This window comes from Octopus bimaculoides, chromosome 25 (assembly GCF_046866305.1).
Source record: "Octopus bimaculoides isolate indiv1 chromosome 25, ASM4686630v1, whole genome shotgun sequence".
Classification (NCBI taxonomy): domain Eukaryota; kingdom Metazoa; phylum Mollusca; class Cephalopoda; order Octopoda; family Octopodidae; genus Octopus; species Octopus bimaculoides.
The window spans coordinates 1,245,231-1,271,792 of record NC_142952.1 but is presented as its reverse complement, the minus strand read 5'-3'; the positions used below and the strand labels follow the sequence as shown (position 1 = coordinate 1,271,792).

At 36.9% G+C, this 26,562-nt stretch overlaps 1 protein-coding gene across 8 annotated transcripts; it reads left to right on the top strand.

Moving 5' to 3' along the window:
* The first annotated feature begins 24 nt into the window (after positions 1-24).
* On the top strand, positions 25-25,760 carry LOC106870767 (uncharacterized). 8 transcript variants are annotated; one of them, XR_016238383.1, is made up of 5 exons: positions 25-225; positions 15,965-17,418; positions 19,989-20,489; positions 21,445-21,566; positions 23,340-25,760. XR_016238383.1 is itself a non-coding variant. In XM_014916964.3 (5 exons), the coding sequence occupies exons 2-5, from the start codon at positions 16,026-16,028 to the stop codon at positions 23,416-23,418; spliced, it is 1,992 nt and encodes a 663-aa protein (XP_014772450.2). In that variant the 5' UTR covers positions 25-225; positions 15,965-16,025; the 3' UTR covers positions 23,419-25,760. The 8 variants fall into 8 exon arrangements, 6 of the variants coding, with proteins under 6 accessions (XP_014772450.2, XP_014772449.2, XP_052832494.2 ...); XM_014916964.3 differs by having other exon boundaries at positions 21,445-21,463; XR_008266729.2 differs by having other exon boundaries at positions 28-225; positions 19,989-20,498; positions 23,340-23,533.
* The last annotated feature ends 802 nt before the right edge of the window (positions 25,761-26,562 follow it).

Below are 26,562 nucleotides of genomic sequence, written 5' to 3'. Positions count from 1 at the left end.
ACCTGTTGCAGTGTGAAACGTCACTGTTTTGTTAGCGTGATAGTGTGTGCGTGTGTGTTCTGCGTGTAACCAGTGCAAGTGTTGGTGCAAGGTTTGATAGTGTTGTCTCTTACAAGGGCTTAGTCGCTGCTCTTCGTCGTCATGTCCTAGAATAAATAACCTTGGTGTGAACAACAAAATATGAATGGAGATAATATATATACATATATATAATTACAGATTTAGGTAAGTATTTATTACATACCAGTTATAATTATGATCGATTTGCTGTATTTAAATATCTGTGACTCAGAACGGAACGACCAACGTGATTGCATTTACAACTTTAAAAATATTTCATATTAGTTTACTCCCTCCAGTCACGTTCGAAGTTTAATGTCTCTTTTAATCTAACCCAGCATTTTATAACGAAAGCTTTATTGTTTAATAATCATATATATATATATATATATATATATATATATATATATATATATATATATATATATATATAATTACTTTTATCTAAACATACACATTTGCCGACAGTGTTTTCTGTAAACATACACTTTCTCTTTTTCACATCTCATCTTCCTTTGTATACATCGTCTGACTAATGTAACCTAATATATACATACATATATATATATATATATACACACACACACTCATACACAATTGTGAACGCTGACTCGTAATATTTATATATATGCTGGTGACAATATAGCTTGTATGTACCATTTTTAACATTCCGACCTCTCCAAACTTTGTGTGCATATTCTTAAAATCAGATTGCCTTATTATCTTGTATATACAATACTGAACTCTGGTTGCCCTATGTAACGCGCGGCGTGTGTATGTATATCTTATATATATTATTATTAATTTATAAATACACACAGGCATACCTACACTAGTGCCCTTCCCCCCTACGTACTTTGTTTCCTCAAAACTCACAGAAAAATTAGTATTTTCTTAATGAAATCTACAAATACTCTTCAGATGGTGTAGATTCCCACTATATCGGAATTTGTGGTGAAAATGTTTTTCCAAACGAAATGTATATTAAAACAATCTACAGAACAAAATCGGGAGACACACTTGTAAAGGTATGCCACACACACACACATATATATAAGCCACATGCATGCACACTCACAAAAAGAGACAACGAAGGAGCCGATGTGTTCGCTCGATCTACCACAAGTAACAGCTAAATCCCCCGCGAATCATACACCACTAAAAAAAAAAAACAGAGAAGGGCACATTGGATAATGTCATCATAGATATATATTGGTTGGAAAACAAATCAACAAACGGTGTGGCCTAAGCTGTTCTGCTTATGACCTGGGGTTAACAACTCACACATACACACACATAGTGGCGAATCTTGGAAGTTCTTTTCAATCCAGCATATATATATATATATATATATATATACATATATATATATATATATATTGTTCACAAGATATATTCAAGTCTAGAATACTTAGTCTTGATAGGCTTTTTATTTTCGTATCGATTATCAAAAATATCAAAGCCGTGACCATCCTGTCATTTCAGACATAAGTTCATCTCGAACTACAATTTTCAACACGTCTTTATTATTATTATTATAATTATTACATTATAGGTTTAAGCTTGAGATAGTTTTAACTGCTATTTCCTGCAGGTCGAACGCCCACTTAAAGTACTTCATCGATATCCGTTGGCTCCGGACTTTGTATGTAAACACAGGTTGCTTTCTCTCTCTCTACATTATCGATATGCAAGCCTGTTGTGGAATGTAAATGGTGTTTTTATGATAAATATTACTGGAAGAACGATATATCGTTCTTTGCTTAACTTTTATTTATTATACAATCGTCGGGAATTACAGAAATATATTATGAATTAAATTTGAATATTACAGCTGGGTAATTAGCATGGTTCATCTTATTTTCGTTCCAGATTAAATTCTGTCCAATTAAATTCCAATTAAGAAACTGAATTAAACCTTAGCTGGGGGTTTCTTTTCCTCCCATTTATTTCCTTTTCCGTTACTGAATAAAACATGGGATTTTTCACTACCCTTTCGTATTTACTAATGTATAGCTAACACTATTTTATTCTTAATTTTTTTAAGTGAAAAACTGGGGTGCGGCTTATACGCGGGGCAAAGCTAAAACTATGAGAGGAAAAATAATTGTACCAAAATTTAACACTAAACTACGATGGTGGGGGTGATTTATTCACGAATAAATACAGTAATTCGTTTATAACTGAGAAATTTAACACAAAATACTTGTGGGTGGATGTGACATTATATTCTAGTGTAAGAAAAAAAAAAAAAGATAAAATCTATTACTAATTTGTAACTACGGAACGTGATAGGGTGGGTCGCATTATATACGAGATTGCATGGTACCGAAGTTAATTACATCGAGTAGGAGGCGGTCCTCATTTGAAACCGATTTAAAATTTTCAAAATTCAATTGCACTAATATTTGTCTGTTAGTTTGCAGATTCCATTGTGATTAATTTAAATTCTCACATTTATATATATTGTGTGTATTCCCCACTACTGCTTCTCAACTAGGATTGTTTTTTGTTACATCCTCGTACCATAGCAGTCCGGCAAAGAAGACCGATAGAATAGCTGCCAGGCTTTTAAAAAAAATAAGTACTGGAATCGATTTTTCCCCCTCTAAAGTGATGCCCCAGCATGATTGCAGTCCAATGACTGAAAGAAGTAAAAAAAAATTGAAGTCTATAAGCAAAAATTCCAAGATGGCAAGCTTCAATAATTTTACAAGAACGCACCTATTTAAAACAACCGTTTTTTATTATCGATTTAACAACAGCAAAATAACGAAGACTTTTGAATTTGCTTAAAAAGTTGTCAATTACTTTCTTTCTATCCGGCTTAGGTTTTCGTCCTTCTGGACGTCTACGTTATGCGGCAGACATGAAAAATATAAAGGATTGTAATATGATAATTATACAGCAGGAATGCAGCAGCCTAGCGCTTCGTAGGGGCTGCTTTTAAATTCCAGCTGAGCCCTGATTTGGCTAATCTATGAACAAAAGCAATCCAGCTGTGGCTATGCCCCCCCCCTTTTTTTTTGTTTTGTATAAGAGCCATTTAGTCCAGTCATGGAAAACCTGCGGCCCGCGGGACTTTCTGAATGGTGCGCCTAAACGAAAAATTACATTGAATTTTTTTAGTAGTGCGGCCCAGCTATGTCTCATGCGGCCCGCTTCTCGAAAGAGGTTGCCCATGCCTGATATAATATAACGTGCCTTACTTTCTGTCAGGCAGCAGTGTATGATTTTAGAGAATTGACTGTTGTTTCTAACATGTCGAACGAACGTGTTGCAAGCTAGAGGCTTCTCTCCTCGGTTTGACCTTGTGTCAGAAATGATGGTGGTTACGCATGAGAGCGCACACACACATTAGTCTCTGCTTCTCTTTAAAATAGGTGGGCTTTTTTTGTTAAACCCGACGAAATAGGTTTTTTATTATTATTATTATTCTCTTAATTTCCTCTCCCACGCACACTTCTGTGTTTCATATAAATGCCTCTTTTAGTCATCAGGATATATTTATTAAGAAGGGAAGACAGTCTATGACCGAATCTTAACGGTTGGTTTAGGATCCCCATTAAATGTTTTCCTGTTTTAGTCATCGTCTCACTCCATTTACTTTCAACGGATGAGACAAGAAAGCTTCTATGTAGTCACATGGTGTGCTTGAAATAGCAGCCAGATCTTCCTCGCCTCATATTCTATTGTATTATTATTTTATTCTTTTATTAAGAAAGGACAAATTGGATTTTTGATAATTACACCCGTTTCCAAACTCAGATTAGCGGACTTTTGGGACAGGTACCACTACCACATGCAGATGGAAAAGGGCAAGGAATTGGATGTTTCTTTCTGTCTTTGAGAGAATTTTTTTTTTTTGTTCCCAAAATTTAATTTTATATGTTTTTGCCCTGCATGCCTGTCCTCCTCTCTCGTCATGTTTGGTAATGACTGGAAGAGTATGATTGCGGATGTAAGCGGCCGAAATGGTGTTCCTCCTGGAGGATATCCGCAGCAATGTTTCTCGACAGGATGTGTAGCTGAGATCAGAGAATCTACCCAGGTCGAGCCGCAACTTCTCGGCATTTGAGGAGTCACAGCCTCCGGTATTATGGGCAAGTGGTTAGAATATCGCAAGACAGATTCTTCTAGCCGCGCCAAATGACAGGAAACCCAGGGGTAGATCAAGACCGAGAGGGTTGGATGGAAATCCAGCTGGAAAAGCTTGTTGGTGGTTGCTTCTGATAGGACCCTGCGGAACAGGTACCTCAGGATTCTACCCCTACGGCCTTCCTTGGAATCGTGGGCGGAGGAGATGGATGGGCATTTTTGTCTTCTAATTCCGTGCCCTTTTCCCGGAAACTTTTACTATTAGACCCGTCTTATGAGATGGGTATAATAGTAATAAAGACCCTTAATATAGTCCTATGTACCCTCTATGTTCGGTTTGTGTATAGCAACGGTTGGTTAAGGTGTTAGAAAAAAAAACTCATTAACTTTGCGCTGTAATGTGCAGCTATCCATTGAGCACTGTGATAGTCTCGATGTGTCTTCTCAACTGATCTGAAATAGCAGCCAAATCACACTCTATTCACAAAATATAACTTAAAAAGAAAAGTAAAAGAAAGACAAAGGCTCCGAGACACTCTGAATGAAAAGAAACGAATAAAAAACATTACGGTGGTCACGCTTGGAAAAGTTTTGCTCGAATAATACATTGAATACAGTTTCACTTTTTAACAGACGAAGTATTTTGTTGGGCGTGAAATATGAATGCCTTTGTCCGTGTTTACCTACCTGTAAATTGACAACAAGCATTTGTTCCGTGTTTTCTTAGCTGTAAAACAAGAACCATCCTAAGACAAAAAGTATTTGAATTACAGTAATATCATAAATTAATAATGCAGTAATATGAGGGGAGTGGGGAATGTTCTTCAAAACAAGTGAAAGTATAATTGTATGGGTTTTTTGTGTATAAGTACATATAAAGGTTTGTTTTTATGTCAAGTTATAATAAAAGCAATTTTACATTGAACTGGAGGACCCCTCAATACATTTTGTTGAATCCAAATTTATTATTCTTTTACAAGAATAGCGTTGAAAATGACTTCGAAGTTTCTGGCTGCTTAACCTTCATCGGATAGGCCGAACTTTCGGAGTCACTGTCAAAACATTATTTTTGTAAAAGAATTGCTTATATATGAGTGGACAAAGGAAAGAAAGAGGCACGCGACAAATTTGTCAGGAATACTTATTGGTATTTAATAGCAGTTTGGCGAGGAATTATAGTGGCGCGAAATTATAGCCGCCATTGAGGAACTACTATTCTGCGCATGCGTAGTAAAATTCGTACTTAAGAAGTTAGTTACAATTTCTCGGTCAGTTGATCTGAGACCTTATACGTAGCAACACCTCGCTCCTCCACGAAGCACTTTTACACTGTTCTCTGGCAGGCATCAAGGAAGACCTTAACCTTCCATTACCAAACTACAACTTGGTCGGCGGCAGCTAAGCTGAATGACAGGAATTGTGAAACCAAACATCATCGTAAATAAACTTTTTTATTATGTTGTTAATTGTTCTAATGTCTCTTCATATATAATGCTGTTGAAAGGTGATAGAGAGAGAGACTAAAGTCTCTATGACAACTATCAACTTTTTACAAGCCTTATTGGGCAGATGAAATGATGTCATACCTACATATATATATATATATATATATATATATATATATAAGATTCTCTCGTCATGAACGACAAATGAGGGTTCTGTAATATAAAGCGGTAATCATGTTCTATGGACACGAATGTGTCTCTTGAGGCCTGCTGGTGCCTTGCAAACGTTTTGAGCAAATGGAACAAGTCGAAGACTCAGTTTGCTCGAGTTCTTGTGGATTATTTACGATGTGTTTTCTTGAGTGAAAAACCACAATGATGGGGAAGGTTTTCCATATAGAGGTGCGGCATTTTGCCAACGTGCCTTCATGCTTGCACGAAGTTGGTCCCGGTGTTTGTGTGTGTGTGTATGTAATGGTTGCAACTCGATTTTGAATAATGCCATCATTTGGTTTGTTTTCTTAAAACTATGCTTCTAAGAAGAGTCGACCAAGGTGCCTCTTCGTAGTCGCTCGATCTGCTAGAAATAGCAGCTTAATCACCCTCAATTTACAAGGACTTTAGAATATAAAAGTGAAATGAATGCATGTATTTATGTTAAATTATTTCGGCTCAGACATATTTTCCAGGAAGGTCATAATTAGCCAATATTTCGGTTTCCTTTCACAAACTGAAAGTGGAAATAATATTGACCACTATTCGACAATAACTTGAACTCAAAATTTTTTTCTAAGTTTTCAATGATGGACACAATGATTTTGGCAAAAAAAAAATTAAGTTTTTTTTTTTTTTTCGGGAAATTACACGTATAAAAATACGGAAGTTTTTTTTTTTCCGTTTCGCGCTGCATTATCGTAAAACTACGGCGCTTAAAACCTAGACAACTGAAGAAATTACAGTTTTGGGCGCACTAGATAATTTCTATTCTTTAGAAACCCCCAAAGGCGGTCTCCAGTTTGCCTTCGTTTGAATGTTTATTCAAAGTACAAGACATATCAAGCTTGTTGGTAAGATATAAGGAAGTTTGCATCACCTGCCAGAGCAACTGAAAACGGAAAGCGATGGGAAATGGATACAGTGAAATATTTTGTCGTAACATTCTTAGAATTGTGTCAATCCTCCTCCAAATAAGGCAAGGACATTATTTTATAAACAGACAAATGTGGAATTTGAATTCTGAGCGTAATGGTCTACAGCAAAGAGACTGATACACAATACAATTATACACACAAATATGTTCTCTTACTTACCCAAGTGATTTGGCTGTCGAAGACCACTCAGAGAAACTTGTAAAATTTAAAACAGCTTTTGTTGTCCAGTGTAAATAATGTCTTAAATTGGACTGTTTCAAAAACCTAACTTGATTACTACCATTGTTATAGAGCTCCTATTAATTACTGGTACCGCTCACAGCTGCTTTGTATGTCGTTCATTCTCTAGTCTTTATTTCAAACCAGCTGTTATTTTCATATTGCGCGGAACAATGCTTTCAATAAATATAACATTTCTTTGTCAAAACTACAGAAGCTAACCTAATAGTGTGCTTTCTTTCTTTCGCTTTATTTATTTTATATACACCTATTATAAACTATATACTGGCTGCGTATAGAATTGAAGATCATATGAAAGTGTTACTGTTGTTAGAATTGTATATAAACTGTGTACTAGATGTATTGAACAACAATTATTAGAGGAGAAGTTGAGAAATAAAACACAGACGAGACGAAGTTTAACATCATTTGCAACCCCTAGTACTCTTTACACCATTGATTTTCAACCAGGGTCTACACAGCCCCTGTTGGGGAGGGTCCTTATACGATCTTTTTTTTTTCTTTTTACTTTATGAGCAAATAAATGGCTTATACTTTACAATACACCAAATATTTTAACAATCTTTTGAAATACAATTCCAAATAATATTTGCTAATAAAAATATAAGATTTTTTAAGCATCAAATGACTGGAGTAAAATGAGAATTAAGAGGATCCATAGATAACAAATGGTTGAGAAGTCTTACTTTATACAGTTAGAAAGCACCACACAATCTCGTACTTTTGATGTTCTTTATATAAGTATGTGCACGGTCTCATTTACATTTCGTTTTATGTAGGACTGCTCACCACACCATTTCATTTACCCTTCTCTGCTATTGTTCATATAAAGAACATGCAATTTTGTTCATGCCTCTGGGGCTATTCATAAATGTTTGAACATCATATAAAGTTTCAGATTCCCATATAAGTTGGAGGTCTCCCTCTTCTGTCGGCTCATTTCATCCACCTGTCATGCTGGGGCACTGCCTTGAAGGGCTTAGTCGAACAAATCAACTCTGGTCTCTTTTGCCCGACTGTACAGGAACATAAACAAACCAATACAGGTTGCCGAGTAGTGGCAGAGGACAAACACAAAGACACACACACATATATATGTATATATACGACAGACTTCCTCACAGTTTCCATCTACCAAATTCACTCACAAGGCATTGGTTATAAATAAGTCAAGCAAAGACAATGAGGAACCACTGCTGTGTCTTTCGCAAGAAAAATCATGAATCTTTGGGCTTTGATTTTCAGGTTCATAACCACCAACACCTGTAAAACAGGTATGGTACATGAAGAGAGAGAGGGGGGGGAGAGAACGGTAATAATTATGTGGCTGAGAGTGTTTTGAATCTGGTCTTGCTGAAACAAGATTATTATGTATATGGAAAAGAATAGATTTATGTCCAAATTGTTTGTTTATTGTTCTCAGTGTTATCGCCAGCAGGTCTTTTGCTACTATCAGTAAAGTGCCTAAATATATACATATACACATATATATTATGTTATGTTATACATTGTGTTAACCAACTAAAAACTCGTTATCGTTTGTGTTTTCATGAGATTTTGATTGAGGTTTTCATTTATGACGTTTTAGTATAGCAGTCCCAGGCAGTTATTAAAGTGGTTTCTTTATAATAAAGCAATTACATTGTTGGTGGGGTTCAACAAATAATTAAAAATATCACCTAATTGGGTTATATAATTGTTTGTCAGTTATTTCTCGTTTACATGTCCCTATGTGAAGGTGTGTGGCCTAGCGTTAGGGTGTTGGTCTTGTGATCGCAAGATTGTGGTTTCGATTCCCGAACCAGCAGCACATTGTGTTCTTGAACAAAGGACCTTATTTCATGTTGCTCTGTGACCACTTTGACACCTGATGTGTGGCACACTGTGCCCTCGTACAAGCAATGTTGATTTGGAGGAAGTGAGCTTATGTACTGCACGAGCATTTGATCGCTAGAAACAAATCACCTGAGCAGCAGCTTCAGCAAGAAATTGCAGGACCCTCATCTGCCGTCCTTGGCAGGAGAGGCCATCACCATCATTTGATATCCGTTGTCCATGCTGGCATGGGTTGGATGGTTTGACACACACACAGTAATCCCATGCCATATCACAGTTCATTTATAATAGAATAAATATATACAAATTATAAAAATAATAAAATATATATATATATATATACAATTATATATATATATATATATATACACACACACACACACACACAAATTATAATTATATTCAGGAAGCAAGAGCGAAAATGACCTGTCTCCGGCAAGCTCAAAGTGCTGATATAAATTTTGATAACATGCTCACCACTTGATTAATGATTTTTATCCTTATATTCTATTATTAATAAATAAATAAATATATACAAATTATAAAAATAATTTTTTTAAATATACAGTAATGTTTCTACTTTGTGGATTTTCACCTATCGCAGGGGCTTTTGGAACATAACATCCACAATAGTCAAGGGATTACTGTATATGCACACACACACACACAATGGGCTTCTTTCAGTTTCTGTCCACCAAATCCATTCACAAGGCACTGGTTGGCCCAGGGCTATAGTAAAAAAACATTTTCCCAAAATACCACACAGTGGGACTGAACCCAAGACAACATGGTTGTTAAGCAAGCTCCTCAACTACACAGTCACACCTGCACCTTTCTAAATAAAAACTGGACGTTCTTTTCCCTCATATTCCTCCCACATTCTTCCCATGACCCTCTGGTTGAAATATGACTCCTAGTTGACAGTTTTACTGATTAGTCAATCAGTTTAGTCAGTTTACAAAACCTCAACAGTTAAATGTGTTTGTAACGACAACAACAACAACGACAAGACTGTTTGTTGATGTATGTCATTGTTTGTTAAAGGCTTTTGTTGTTAGTTTCTGAACAGGCTTTAAATTATGCTGCCATGAATTTCAATTTTATGCATTTATTATTTGTAGATATGTACCTGGGTACTCACCTTGATTGTATGTGGCTGTGGGCGTTGACATTTGTAAAACAATCTGTTAAAGAGAATAGTGTCAGGAGAGAAATAAAATAAAATATATAATTTGTATATAGTTTGTTAAAAGGTGTAACTGAACTGGTAAGATCTGGGAGAATCTGTGTTTGTGTGTGATTCTTGCACAGGGGCTATGCTTGTTTCTGTACTGTTCCAGTTTTAGTATGTGTGTTACTGAAGCAATATAATTGTGTGTGTGTGTAAATAATATAACACAAAGGTAATGTAGAAAAATAAACAGAGTTGTTATAAGGAAGGAAATGTCCTTATATTTCATGTGTAGATGTGTGTGCGTGACGTCAAACTAATACATTCCATGTGCAGGTCTTTTTGTTGTTTTGTTATAGTTATTTTTAATGTTCGATTATTCGATTAGGCTATATATATATATATATATATATATTTGGTTTGACTAATATATATATATATCATTGTTGGTTAGTCAGAGGAAGAGTAGCGGTGCCGTACCCATGACATATTTGTAGTTCCACTGTGATTGGTGGGTGGGAGGGGAAGAAAGGAAGGAATCCTTGAGTCAGTGGTTATGTCATCTGACTTTCAACCTTTTTAAATGCTTATATTTTAGAGTGGACTCTTCCTGTTAGAGGCAAGCAAAAGCAAGGCACTGGTGTTCAAATCTTTGTGTCAGTGTCTGTCCTCTCTCTTGCTTGACAACCAGTGTTGGTTTGTTTACATCCCCGTAACTCAGCAATTTGGCAAGAAACCGATATGAATAAGTGCCATGCCTAAAAAGTAAGTACTAATGTCACTTTGTTCAACTGAAAGCCTTTCAAGCTGGTGCTCCAGCATGGCTGCAATCCAATGACTGAAAAGAAGTAAACGGTCAAAAGCAAGATGCCATCGTTATTAATGCTGTGAGTCCTTCTCAGTGAAGAGGAATCAGTCTTGTGGGGCTGCATGGTAACCTCACTACTTCTACTACCACAAAAAAAGCAGCCAAGTACATTCTATAAAATGGTTGGCATCAAACTATAGGGACCTTGTTAAAGGAGGCCTTGAAGCATGATCCAATTTTCAGATCCTGTCAAGCCATCACATTCGTGCCAGCATGGGACATGGACATTAAAAGATAACGATACTTGTGTGTGTGTGGTAAGTAGCTTGCTTACCAACCACATGGTTCTGGGTTCAGTCTCACTGCGTAGCACCTTGGGCAAGTGTCTTCTACTATAGCCCCAGACCAACCAAAGCCTTGTGAGTGGATTCGCATCCATATATTATATACAAAAGTGAAAACGTGTACAATTTTTCACGACCAGCTTACCTCACTAGTGTAACTTTTTGCACTTTTAAATGGAATAATCACCTTGAAACAATAGTCAGCATAACTACCACCCCGCCAACCATTGTATGTCTTAGCTTCGCCCACCATGTTTCAAAGCCACAGACAATGAACCGTATACATTAGTAAGGCATCTCAGGCTTCCCACTTTCTCTAGCTTCATTTTCACAGATTTGTTGTTTGTGGTTTTCTCTCTTTCTTTCTTTTCATTTATCTCCACCACCACTTCCTACACTATAGACTATATTGCTTCCCAATTTTTATTGTAGTATTTTTCTTTTTTTCTCTGTTTGGGAGGTACAACAGACATGTGATTTAGTATGTCACAAGACGAATTCTTGAAGCGGAGCCAATTGGCAGGAAACCTATGGTTAGACAATGAAAGAGAGGGTTGGATTTAATATCCATAGTAACTGTTGGTCATGTTTGGGAATCCAGCCAGAAAGTCTAAGGATGGCCGCTTCAGATAGGACCACAGTCTGATGACTGAAACAAGAGGCAAAAGATGAGGTGTGTGTCTGTGTGCCTTTGTCTTGGCTCCATGGGATGGTTATAAATAAGCATCTTTATTACATAAGCAATGTTATGTTTCCAGTCTTCTGTGCAAAACATAATCTGACCATTGGGAAATGCTACCTTATCTGGAAACAGGTGAGAGTTGGTGATGGCCTTTTCAGAGTCGGCAGTTATGGAAGAAAATATGGTGAGACAGCTATGTGTGTGTGTGTGTGTGTGTATATATATACATACATGAAGGACTTCCTCACAGTTTCCACCTTCCAAATTTTCTCACAAGGCATTGATTAGCTTGGGGCCATGGTTGAAGAAACTTGTCAAAGGTGTCACATAGCAGAAATGAACCTGAAAATTTTTTTTGGGGTTTTTGCAGGATCACTTCTCGGGTACTGGGCTGGGTTAGTACAATTCATTTGTGAAAACTGTATGTTCAAACTATGTACATAAACACAAACACACACACACACACACACCTGTATTGAAGTCGTCACCACCTGGATGACTGCAGGTGAGGAGGAACTCTGAGCAGAATCAAAGTTTCCAAATGCACTCTACTATATGTATTAAGTCTTTATTTATAGCCAAAAATAAACACACACACACATATATATATGTAGAATGATACATAACTATGTAATGTATATATATGCTTTGAAATTCGAAATGTGGTATTACCCATTGTTAAAGTATTAAATGTGTTTTTATAGTGTCTGGTTACACTTCTTGACTTCACTATACAAATCTGTATATTGTGTGATTTTTACATATTAGATATGAGTGTATCTGAGACATCACAAAACAATAAACTCTCACTCTGCCTTGCTTTTTAACATATTAACCTTCTTATGCCTTTCTTTTGACAAAAAAAAACTCTTTCAAATACTGTTTCTCTTCTAAAAAGAAAACAACAAACTTGAAAGTTTCGACGAACTCTGAGGAGTCTTTATAAGTCAACATTATTATGTTGATTCTCTGAGGCCATGAGTTGACAGAACCAGTAGCATGCCAGGCTATCTTGATGTTCTGAGTTCAAATTCCACCACGCGCGCGCATGTGTGTGTGTGAAATTTAATTCTTCGTATCAAACCTACTCACTGCCCACTTATATCGGCTCAAGAGGAACAAAGTTTTGTTTTTTTTGTTTTTTTTGCATGTTACACGGGTTAATAATTTACATAAACCTCTTGCTGGTTATCTCGCTTATCAGAGACAGAACACAATGAGACATTTAATAAGTTACTGATGCCTCCTGATGAAATATTAATGCCAACTGTTTCTAACATCTCTTGGACAAATCTCAAAGAAAGCTATTTATGTATCTGCTTCTGTATTATCCCTTGCCAGTGGCACACAAACCACACCCATGCTGGTGCCACATAAAAAGCACCTGGTACACTCTGTAATGTAGTTGACATTAGGAAGGGCATCCAGCCACAGAAACAATGCCAAAACAGACAATTGGAGCCAGAGCAGCTTTCCAGGTTCGCCAGCTCCTGACAAAATGTCCAATCCATGCCAGCATGGGAAACCAGTTTAAGCGTAAAACAGTCAAAATATCTGGGCTGAATATGGCCGGTTTAAATGCAAAAGGGTTAAACCAGGAAGCTTGTATTGGAGAGCCGGGAGTGGTCTGAGGCAGGTGGGTATTGAAACAGAATTATTCCACATTATTGTGACTGGTAAGGCAAGGGTCACCTAATTCTTCCAAGAAGTATTTTATGAACAATATAACAGCAGCAGCAGCTTGACAATAGAAACAGTAAATAAACCAACAGCTTGAGAAATCTTCGTATGACAATGATTTGTATAAGGAAGGGATCCCAGGCCAAGTTAAGGGTCAGTAGGTCATAGCAATGGGAGCTTCTGAAGAGTGGTTTTCCCATTGGCTTCATACAGTTACTTAATACTCTGACAATTAAATCTTTCATCTGTTGACATTAAAACAACTGAATTATTTTCTGGGAATATTTTTTCTTTTCTCTTTTTTAAGCTTGGTTGTTTGTTCATCGGAGAACATATGAACAATAGCAACGGTGGTGTTGTCTATTGCTTCAAAAGCCAGTTTGTTTATTCGGTGGTGCCCTGAAGGTAGAAATAAACTAATCCCATAAATAAAGGCACCACTGGCTACATGAGCCGAAGTAACAAGAACCACTCACAGTTAATAAAGGACTTACACTTGAATATCATTTCCTCCGCCTTTTGTTCCTCAGTCAAGCTACAGAAGCAGCAGAAGTCAGCCATGTCTCACTTAAAACTTATTTCCCTGGTTTCGCTTCTTACTCATCATCTGTTGCACACACGAACAGCTGCCCTCATTAATCTATTTGTCTTCTTGTTGTTCGTTTGTTTATTTAACCTTAAATAAACCCTGGGCCGCTATATCAAAGGCTTTTTGAATTAGCAAATCATTAGAGCATCTAGATAAAATGCTTCACAATATTTGCTCTGACTCTCTGTCTTCTCTGGGTTCAAATCCTTGTGAGGTTTCTTTGCTTTTCATACTTTCAGGGTTGATGTAAAAAAAAAAAAAAAGAAACAAGGTACCATAAGCAGAGGCCAGCTTTGCAACCACATGGCTTGATTGTAAAGTTAAGACATAGCTGTGGTTAAGATATGGTTATATGGTTAAGAGATAGCTTTGTGATTAAGAAGTTTGTTTCATAGTAACGTTACTAGTTCAATTCCATTGCACAGCATGCTAGCTGTTTTCTGTCATAGCTTTGGATTCATGAAAGAACTGTCTGCTGGAAACTCAGAAGACCTGTCAGTAGATTGCCTCTAATTTTGAGGTCATAGACTTCATCCAATTCCATCAAGTCTTTCGGTGCTTTTAGTGGTGTTTACTCAGTCGCATGAAACACCACCCCACTCAAGTACAGCACATATTTATTTATTTATTGCCCACAGGGGGCTAAACGTAGAAGGGACGAACAAGGACAGACAAAGGGATTAAAGTCAATTTCATCAACCCCAGTGCGTAACTGGTACTTATTTAATCGACCCTGAAAGGATGAAAGGCACATTATCCAACATTTCCTTCCTTTTCTCAAGACAGTTAGGTGTGGTTTGAAGGCAATTTAGCTGCAATTTCTATCAGAATTGGTAAGCACGTAAAAGTTGCCTCACCGTCTTGTGTTGTTACTGAATGGTTAATTATGTTATCACGAACTGATGAGAGAGTTGACTCACATAGATGGTCAGCATGCTAGAAATAACAGTCAAATTTCCCTCAAATCAGAAATCCCCCTTCTCCAATCTTTTTCACTAAGGAAGGATACATCTGATAATGCTGTCTTATATACCTTTAAAAAGAAAAAAAATGGGAAGGTCACGACTGGAATACTTTTGATGATAGGTTTGTGTCGTGCAATAAAAATTAGCCTGGAGCTCATCAACAATGACAGCTTTCACCTGCTTTATTTCCTATCATCCTCCTTATCTCATCTCATTTTAATATTCCACCCTCAGCCTCCTCCACCACCATCACCACTATATCTGGCCTGGACTGATAAGACCCTTACTTCTCATTCAGCTTGAAACAATTTGATTGATTGGTTTATAATTAAGTAGCAGCTCTTTTGTATATTTTTGATGTTAATTTAGTCGTTTCAGTGACGAGATTAACAGTAGTGGATTGATTTACACAGACAAAGGTGAGTGTTTGGCAATTGGATGCTGGGGGATCTCTCTCTCTTTCCTTCTTTTACATCAATGGCTTAAATCAATGATAGGGACTATACCAAAGACCCCTTATTTTTAGGGCCTCCAAGAAATGCTGTTGTGGTGGGCAGCTGCAACAGGAGGTTGTTCTGTATATTTGTATATTTTCTTTTTAGTGATAAGATTAACGACAGATTTAAACAGACAAGGTATTTGTCTAGCAATTAGATGGTAGGAGATGGCTTAATCAGAGAGAGAGCAACCCCCCTTTCCAGGATCCCTTTTTATAGAGCTTCCAATATTGCAGCTGCAACAGGGGTCGTTTTCTATGTGTTTGTGTATTTTCATTATATTTATAAACGTTGTTTTTATTTGATTTAACCTTTGTTTTTGTTTTGTTTTTTTACAAATTACTGATTTTACCTTTTTGTTTTGTTTTTCTTTTTTTTTTTTTTTTGGTCTTCTGCAGGTGAAATATGGTGAAAGTCTCACAGATTTCTGATTCTACGTTTTGGTGACACAAGCGAGAAATGGAACTGAAAGTAATTGTCGACGGTTTCGTCCGGGTGGTATGTGGGGTGAGCGAGGAAACAACATGCCAGGATATCGTCATTGCACTTGCACGCGCCATCGGCCGGGCAGGTCGTTTCTCTCTGTTGGAGAAATGGCGCAATCAGGAACGTTCTTTACCACCTTGGGAGAAACCATTTCTAGTTCTGCAGAAATGGGGCCAGTATGCATCAGACGTGCAGTTTATCTTGCAGCAAACGGATACTGTACCTGCAACTGCTGCAACTAAAAAACCTAACGAATGTCTTGATAAATCTGGTGCTTCGTCCAATGATGCCGTGAGGGCACAGAATTTGTCCCCAATATCATCTCAAGCTCAAGATTACAGTGTGAAGAGGTCGTTAACTTTCAGTGGAGCTATGTACAGTTCCCAAGAGAAACCGAAACCCTCTCGCTCACATACACGGCGCAGCCTTCCTCTCAGCACCACAAATGAGTCCTCCATAGCATCTTCACAAACTTCTTCCCAATCACATCATCATCATTATAATAACCAAGTCCCAAAGCAGCCACAATATCGCGTTAATTCTTCATCACCATATCAGCAGAATCGACCAGAACCATCACATTCAAATCAACCCTATACACGACAACAACAACACCACCACCACCAACAATCACAACAACAACAACAACAAAAATTATTTCAAAACCAACATCCATATATACAGAAACCCATATCTTCCATTAAACCTCAACCAAAACCTCGAAATCTTCCACTAAAACCTATTAATGAGAAACAACCAGTTCGAACTATTGGCACTGTGTCTCCTATACAGAGTTACAGCCATTTGTCTCTATCTACAAATCAGGACTTACCAAACAGAATATCGCACAATAATGTTCCGGGACCAAATTCCCAAAATAGAACTGGCAATGTTGGGGATTCGTCTATGAACAACAATTATTACAGCAGAAATACCAAGCCTAATAATAATAATAATAATAATGACAGTAATTCTCACAGTCATCTACAGACGTTTAAAAGTGTTCATAACGATGTTGACAAAGTCTTGTCTGAGAAATCAACTTATAATGAGTTTAAGGATAATCCAGACATTGACGAGGATAAGAGTAAAGTGTTAAGTTCCTTCCATTCTAGCACCAACAAAACTATTTTGCATGATAACAGGATTCTATCAGACATCGAAGAATATGATCTTGAGAAAAATTACCCCTTTTCAGCCGTGTCTCCAATGCCGAGCAAAACGGCAGAGTATTACAGGATACAGGGACAAAACTATGTTGACCAACTGACCAGAGATCGGGATCCTCAGATTTTGTATCAATTGATTGATCAACAGCATAATGAAATTGAATTAAAAAAGACCTTAATTAAGGATTTAGAACAAGGTATGTGCTTCTGTTTTATATTTTTATTGTAATTAGATATTTGGTTTAATTTTTAGGCATGGCTGTGTGGTTAAGTAGTTTGCTTCCCAACCATGTGATATTCAGTTCAGTCCTACTGTACAAGTGGGGGAAAGTGTCTTCTACTATAGCCTTGGGCCAACCAAAGACTTGTGAGTGGATTTGGTAGACAGAAACTGAAAGAAGCCCATTGTATATATATATATATATGTGTGTGTCTGCATCTATGTATTTATTCTGCTTACTTAAAATAACAACCAAATCTCCCTCAAATTCCACCCTAAATGAGCACATCGGGGATTCCTAGATATACTATCCCTGAAAACATGATGGGATGGTCACAGTTGGAATGGTTTTGACTATAGATCTACTCTGTCAAGGCTGAATTCAGACATCAACAGCAATAGTACAGTGTGTGTGTGTGTGTGTGTATGAGAGAGAGGGGGAGAGAGAGAGAGAGAGTGAATTGAGAATGAATGAAAGACAAGCACACACCTGTAGAAACCTCATTAATAGGCCTGCCTCATTAGCTTAATTTCTCAGGCTCTTGTGTGGAGAGCTTGACAGAAATATTAGATTATGGGAAAGAATGACTGACATTACTGATTTAATCCAAGTGACCTCCTGCAAAGCTTGATTTGCAGCTTAATTCCAAAATCTGTTTCCCATAAACAGGGTCTCGGAATCCTTAATTCACGACAGCTCATTCAGATTTCTGGAGTTTAGTAGTGGACCCTTGCCATTGAAATGTAGATACTCTGTGATTATATTTTAATGTTAATTCATGTTTGTGAATTGTTAATACTGAAGCAGGTGCAACACAAAATGCAAGCTTGCGTGTTATAGTATTCTCTGTGTGTGTGTGTGTGTGTGTGTTCGCACGTGTCGATTAAATGAAGCTGTTAGTTAACCCCAAAAGTTCTCTCAGAGATACAGCCTCTATAGTGAGTGTGTGTGTGTTTGTGTGTTTCAGTGTGTGCATGTGTGTTGGTGAGAGTATGTGTGTGATGGTGTGTATGTGTTGTAAGGGAGTGTCGGTGAGAGATGTGTGTGTTGGCGAGGATCTGCGTAAGTCAGGAATGTGTGTGTATATGAATGTATTGGCCAACTTTTTCTAATCATAAAGTAACATAAAACTATCTGTGATTATGTTGGTTTGCATATAAAACCGTGTGTGTGTGTGTACATTTGTGCATGTGCACACATGCTTATGTAATCGTGTGTACACGTGCAGTACAGGTGCACACATGCATGCATGTTTCAGAAATAAAACCAAATACCTGGGCTGTCCACCAACTATACTTCTGCCTGTTTCTGATACATCCCACTTGTGGGTGTTCCTACATTAGCAGAGGAGGGGGTGTTGACGAAAACTCCCGGCTTAGTTCCTTGCCAACTTTAGTCTTCTGATGCCCTTTTACAAAAGATACGAAAGGTTACGACCCATTATCATTCTACCCTTTGAGACCAGCAGGACAGTCCACCTATCAGTGAATACCTGTGGTCGTGGAATGTCAGGCATTTGATTCTGTTCGTTTGACAAACCAAAACACTAAAGCTCACTCTTTAATGACCTTTTATCAACGAGTAAATCTCATACCTACATCAGAGACATCTAATGGGGATTACGAATTAATTAGTTTATCTTCTTTCACTCATTAGACTGCGGCTTTGCTGGGGCACTACCTTGAAGAATTTTAGTCGAATGAATCGGTCCCATGACTTAATTTTTTTTTTTTTAAACCTGATACCTATTCTGTCAGGCTCTTTTGCCAGACCACTAAGTTACAGGGATGTAAACACCCCAACACCAGTTGTCAAGCAGTGGTGGGGGACAAACACACAGACATATATATTTATATATAGAAGGGAAAAAGGGAATTGAAAAATCCTGGCATTCTTGTACGTGCAGGGCCCTGTTTCTCCCTCATCTCTTTCCCTCTTGCTAAACATTTCCCCCAATTCTCATTCCCTTACACCTGTCATTCACCTATCTATGGTACAACCTGGCTGCTGTAACCACCTGAGAGCATATTACATCTCCTCCCCTTCTCGTTACCTCCCTCCTCCCCTTCTCCTTGGACCCACTTCCATTTCTCATTATCATCTCCCTCCTCTGCTATACTCCATTCTTGACCCTTCTCTTATCATCAATCATTCTCAATCCCCTCCCCTACCATCATAACCCACCTACTCTGGCCCCTTATATATCCCCATCCCTCCCTCTCCACTGCTCATCATTCTGATCCGTTCTCTCATTCCTGAGTCATTCTTCTACCTCTCACCCTACCCACCCCCTCTTCCTGCTGGCATTTCCTTCAACAGCGCCCCCACCCTTGTTTGTCACTCACTCCCATCCTTACCTATTTGCTACTCTCCCCTCACACTCTCTCTATCCTCTCTCTCCTTTTGCTCACCTTCTTGTACCTTGAGAATTTGTTGTGGCACCTTATTAGAATGACACTAAGTTTATTTTATATTCATTTATTTCCCCCCCCCCAAAAAAAGCGATTTACTAATATGGCGTTTCTTTATTTCTCTTCATTTCACAGAAATTGTCTCAGCTGAAGAATTACTTGAAAACAGAAAAGAAATTGCAGCTTTTGAAAGTTTGTCCGACAGTTACACAGAGGAATTGAGTGAGATTGAGAATGAGGACTGGCAAGGTGTTGTGGACCAGGAACTCCGCAATGAGGAAGCGTTGAAGTCGGAATTGGCCAACCACAGACAGGAACTTCATAATATGGAGGATCAGTTGCAGAAGGTTAATAGCAAAATAGCTGATCTAAACAAACAACTGGAATCCGAGGTGAACAAGTGCAATGAGGAGATTAATACGATACAGAAGAAGATCGAAGAGGAAACGGCTGAAGATGGGGAACGGGAGAAAATGTTGGATGAGTTGACTGAACAGGTGAACCAAGTTGAGAAGGAATTCAAAGAGAAAGAACATAAAGAAAATGAACTGATGGAGCGAGTGAAGGATTTGAACCTGAACGATCTGGAGAAAAGTTCGGTTGTCAGCACAAACAAAACGGCAAACACTGGAACAGGTGAGGGCTGTAAGCTAGACATTGGTTTATTTTCTCTACCTTTTCTGTACATGGTCGTTTATCACCTTTACCATCACCATCACCATCATCATCATCATCATTTAACGTCCATTGTCCATGCTGGAATGGGTTATCATTATCACCATAAGTGTCATCACCTCTGCTCTCATCATCATCATCATCATTTCTCTTAGCATTATCACTATCACCATCATAATCATCACCATCATAATCATCACTCTCATCATCATCATCGTCATCATCATCACTCATTGCAATAGGGAAAGATATTTTATAAATAAGAGTTGTCAGTTGGTAAACAAATCTGATTGTCATGGTAACAGTGGTGATCAGAGTGAGAATAATGGTGATGACGACAACAACGATGGTGATGACGATGTTGGATCTGAACCGTTTCCACTCTGTTTTCACCATAGTTGATTTGAAGTGGTAACAAAAATCATGTTATTATCAGAATAAGGTACACACAATCCCAAAGACTCAGTCTTCAGCAATATAACAATGTTGATATTAATAACTCTAAGTTTGAGGAACAACATTTGTTTGCCAAACTTTGAACCGTTATTCTGAAGGCAGCAAACTGGTGGAGTCATTAGGACACCAGACAAAATGCTTAGCTGCAGGTTTTCTGGCTTTACGTTCTGAGTTCAAATTCTGCCAAGGTCTACTTAGCCTTTCATCATTTTGGGGTTGATAAAATCAAGTACCAGTCAAGTAGAGGTTGATGTCATTGACTTTACACCCCCCCCCAAAAAAAAAAAATTTCAGGCCTTGTACTAATAGAAAGAATTATTAATCTGATGTTTGAAACATAAATTAACATAAATTACCACAATTTTCATGGAATGTTTGAATTTAGATCACTAAAGAAAAAGAAAAACAACAAGTTTGTATCAAAGACCACTTTCTAATGCGATTACCTCATTTTCTACAGGTCCTACCCATGGAAATAGGTAGGTTCTGCACAGTTGACTGACCAAAAAAATAAAAAATAAGACCATTCTCACCACCCACTTAGCTTCTACCATAGTCAGTTCCTCTGCACAGATGGTTCAGGTGTGTTGGCTCTCTCTCTCTCTTTTGGCCTTTGCTGTGCAGCTTGCTTCTTGTCGTTTCCCCCCTTTTTTTTCCCCCCCAGTCAGTGTTGCTACATTGCTACTATTGTGGTTAGCATTGCCATTCCCATATTATTAATAATATATTAATACCAGAAATTTTTGCTACACAGAAATACGTCTCTTACTTTTACTGACACGTATTCTAATAAATACAACAATCTCATTCCTGTTGTGTCCACATTTTTAGTATTATCTGCTAAAATGATGTTGTTGCTATTGTTGTTGTTGTTGTTGTTGTTTAGCTTAAGTCTTAACTAAATTTCATTATTTCTTGGCTGTTTTATTTTTTTATACTTCAAACAATGGCTTTTTTCTATTTTATCATTTATTTTTGTACGCAATAGAATTTTTGTCTGAAAATACATCAATATTTATGTTTTCTGTCTATTGCTTATTCTATTCCATTTTTTTTTTTTCCTTTTATAATCAAACTACTTTACCTCTTCTATTCTTAATGATTTCTCATTTAATTGCAGTAGCTTAAATGGCTAAATTAAATGTTTCTTTATATTCCATTTAGCCACTTTAGAAAACTCTAGTATTTTCTGATTTCCATGTTATTGTAGATGGCTTAAACAGATTTATGAGAAAGGTGGCTTTATCATCTCATGAAAATATAGTAAATTAATGTTAATAATCTTAATGTTAAATTTAAAATTAGGCGACGAGCTGGCAGAATCGTTAGCATGCCAGGAAAAATGCTTAACAGCATTTCATCCGTCTTTATGTTCTGAGTTCAAATTCAGCCATGGTTGACTTTGCTGTTTATCCCTTTGGGGTTGATGTAATATTAACATAAGTGCAAGTTGCTGGTTCAATTCCACTGCACGGCACCTTTGCCAACTATCTATTGCCCAAGATGCCATACCTAGAGACTGAACCTGAAGCCACATGGTTGCAAAGTGAGCGTCTTACCCTTACAGCCGTGTAAATATTAAAAACATTATTAACCTACTTTCTAAGTATTCAAAAATCCAAATGATAGTTAATTATCTGAATATTTAAAAATTGATTAATTATTAATTTTGGATACTTTGACATTTAGTGATATACAAGTCGATTAAGTACTTGAAACCTGAGTGCTGTCGTTTCTAATCCACGGGGAATGGATAAAAATATATCAGCTGGAAAACATTATCCTAATCCTAAGAGTTTGGTCATTGGATGGCAAAATGGTGCAGAAAATGTCTCCATAACCCATTTTATCAAAATGCTAATAAAACAAATATCTGTCAAAGAGCATAGGCTCGAAACATAAAGGACTTTCTCACTTCCCGAACATTAAACTAATACATCTGTTTGTTGTTTACACACCCATGTTCATCTTCTGTTTTCTTGTGAAATCTCACTACATATATATATATATATATATATATCTTGAACTCAGTGCTTTGTAAACAGGGCTTGACTTCAATCTTAGATACTTTTCTGCCTGAAAATGTTCCTAATACCTCTTGTAGAGTCTGTTTATCCAAAGCTGGACTTGCTGGTCATATGAGATTTCATGATCGGATTTAGTAATTGAAGAGAAAGCCACCTTTCTTTTGTAAAGAAGTGACAGCCACCATACAAGTATATATATATAGTTATTTCCAAGCTCTAATTAAAATAATTATTCTATATTAATGATTCATCTATATTTTTGGTGTTTTAATTAATTCTTTGTTGTTCAATTTTTTTTTTTTTTTCTCTTTTAACTTTATTTTTGCAGTTGTTTTAAAGTTATTGGAGAAGCAACATCAATTTGCTCGTCAAAGCACCTCTGGGTCAAAAGATGTTGCTGGATGTAGGTCTTCACCTGAGGACGTGGTTCAAACCGAAGACAATAGTGTATTGTCTGGTGAAGGTGTCTGGGTTTAAATGTCAACTGGATTCGTCTATGTGGTTTTTTTTTTTTTTTTTTTTTTTGTCTATTCGTGTTGGGGACATCTGCAATAGACTGGCATGCTATCAAAAGGGAGATAAATCTGATCTCCTTAATCTTATTCAATCTGGATCTACATATCAAATACCTTGGACTTTGTCTCGTTGAGGCATTTGTCATCATGTAAATATTAACCTAGTAAAAACTATCATTATACAAATATAACATAATATATACATATAAACAGAAATGAGTGGTAGAATAATAGCAATAATAGCTTTTATATCATTAAAAAAAAAGAAAATTATTTTGACAGTTCATAACTCATACATTTTCACCCCCATTCCTTTAACTCTACTACAGCTATTTGGAAAGATAAATAGTGAAAAATACCTGAGCAGGTATGCTAAGGTGATAACATTATCTCCCTGTCTCAGCAGAGGATTCAACTTGTAACTTGAAAATAATAAATTTTCCATACAATAGAATATTAGAGCTACAGTTGTTATCAGATCGCTGCACATACACGTACTGTCTACACTTTGAGCACTGCTCCAAATGTTATTTCACATACCCCATATACACAGCATATGGAGGAGAGTGCACTGCTTTACATATATACCCTACACTCTGAGTAGTGATTAGAGGGTATTGCTCCAAACATTATATACTTATTGTACATTCACCACACGCACACACACACACACTTTTTAGACTTTACAAAGATCAAAGAACAGGCCATCAAACTTCCATACTTTGCAATCAGCACTGGTCCATTTCCAGGCTGTATGCCTTCCTGTCTCTTCTACCATCACTACTCCAATATGCTATGCTCCGCTGAACATTGCCAATTCTATACCCTCTACTTATAGAATTTCATTTTGTCTTCCCATCACCTTACCAAAAAGCATTCTAAATGCTCACCCAGTTTTTTTCCACTTCCAGAACTGCATTGTCCCCCTTGGAATCTGCCATATCCATATTTTCCCTTCAGCCAATAACCTGCAACAATTCTAGCTAATCATCACTAGCTTCCATTAAGGGGGAGAGCCAAGACGGGGACTCTACAGTTTAACAGTCTCATCTCTTTTTCCCACAGATCAAAGTAATTAAGGAGAAGAGCTAAAAAAGTGGTTATATAGAGTTTGACACTCTCCTCTTCTTTAGACTGATAAAAACAGTTGAGGGGGCCAAAAAGGGAGCTATAGAGTTTGACCCCCCCCCCTCCCTTCTTTTACAGACTGATAAAAACTTTTAAGGAGAGAGGCCAAAAAGGAGCATTGTAGAGCGTGACCCCCACTCCTCTCTTCTTCAGACTGACAAATATAAACTGTTGCTAATAAACTTTGTGTGTGTGTGTGTGTGGGTGTGTTCTAAACCTGGCCCAAGACAGTGGAGAGAATCTCAATGTTTTTGGGGTCCAAAATCTCTCCAGGGCTTTACTTTGCATTTATCACTTCCAGGAAGAATGCTGTAAAGGATGTCTGAACATCAACTCACCTGAGTCGATTTAATTGACTACCATCACCTGTCTACAAAAATTCACCATGTTTCTAGTCAATATATATTAAATAATCATTGTGTGTGTGTGTATCATTATATATATATATATATTGTGTGTGTGTGTGCATATATATATATACACACACACATACACATGTGTATATGCATCAGTATATGTGTATGTATATGCATGCATACTGTGTGTATGTGTGTATGTATATATATATATATATATATATATATATATAATATAAATAATATATAAACATGCATATATCCATACATATATGTACATACCTACATCTATATGCATACATACACGCATATATTGTATGTATGATTATACACACATGTATGTGTATCCGTGTGTATGTGTGTGTAAAGCCAAATAAAACGCACTAACATGTTCTTCCCACCCCTCTTGTTAGAGAAGCACCATGGCCAGTAAATACGATGCTAAACGTCTGGCTCGAAACCCACGGGTCCGGATCCTATCGCTAAAATTGTATTTTATCTCCCAGTTTAGCATTAAAAAAATTCTTTTTAAATAAAAATGAAAAAAACTAATTAGGAGATAATTAACTGTAATTAATGCTATCTTGCCTTGTTGTGACTGAAACGTCTGGGTTGAACAGTTATCTCCCCTTTAACTTATAGAAGTCGACCATATTTTTTATTCAAGATGCATTTTGTTTGTTTGAAAGATTGTTTTCATTTTTTTTGTTTTTTTTAATACATTTTCATTAAAGATTTCTTACACACATATACTGCTGTGTTCTTTGTATGTTCTTGTGTATTATTGTAATTCTTATTCCTTTTACTATAAGTTATCTTTTAAACTTATTTTATATACAAACTCTTAGTATTACACAAAGAGATTATACGAAACCAAGCGTTGATACCGATGGGTTTTCTAGGTTTTGGGGGGTTTTTTTCAAAGTAAATAAAAAAAAATCTTGCAGTTGTCTTCATCTTCGACAGACAGTTTTATTTATATATATATATATATAAAGTTTTATTTCTGAAGTAACTAATGCTGAAGGTGTGTGTGTGTGTGTGTGTGTGTGCAAGACATGGTCTACTCAGTTTCCATCTACCAAATCCACTCACAAAGTTTTGGTCAGCCCACAGCTGTAGAAGAAAAAAAATTGCACTTGCTCAAGCTGCTATACGGTAGGCTTGAACCTGAAACCACATGGTTGGGAAGCAAGCTTCTCAAAGGCACAGCCACACTTCTGCCTTCACAGACAATTAATCCAAATTACCAAAGCACTAATTATCTGCTAATATAGAGAAGTACATGTAAACTTGGTGTCAAATATTTTGGTGTATCATTAACACACCATTCAGCTGTCATCAAATGTGAAGCTTTGCATTCTTGTATTCTTTTACTCTTTGCAATCATTGGTGCATGGCCATACTAGGGCAACACTTTTTAAGGCTTTAGCAGATCATATCAATGCCAGCACTTGTTTCAGTCCTCTGGTATTTCATTACTTGTTAAATGTTTTGTTATAAAAGGCTACATTGACATACTTAGGCACACCCATCTATATATATTTATATA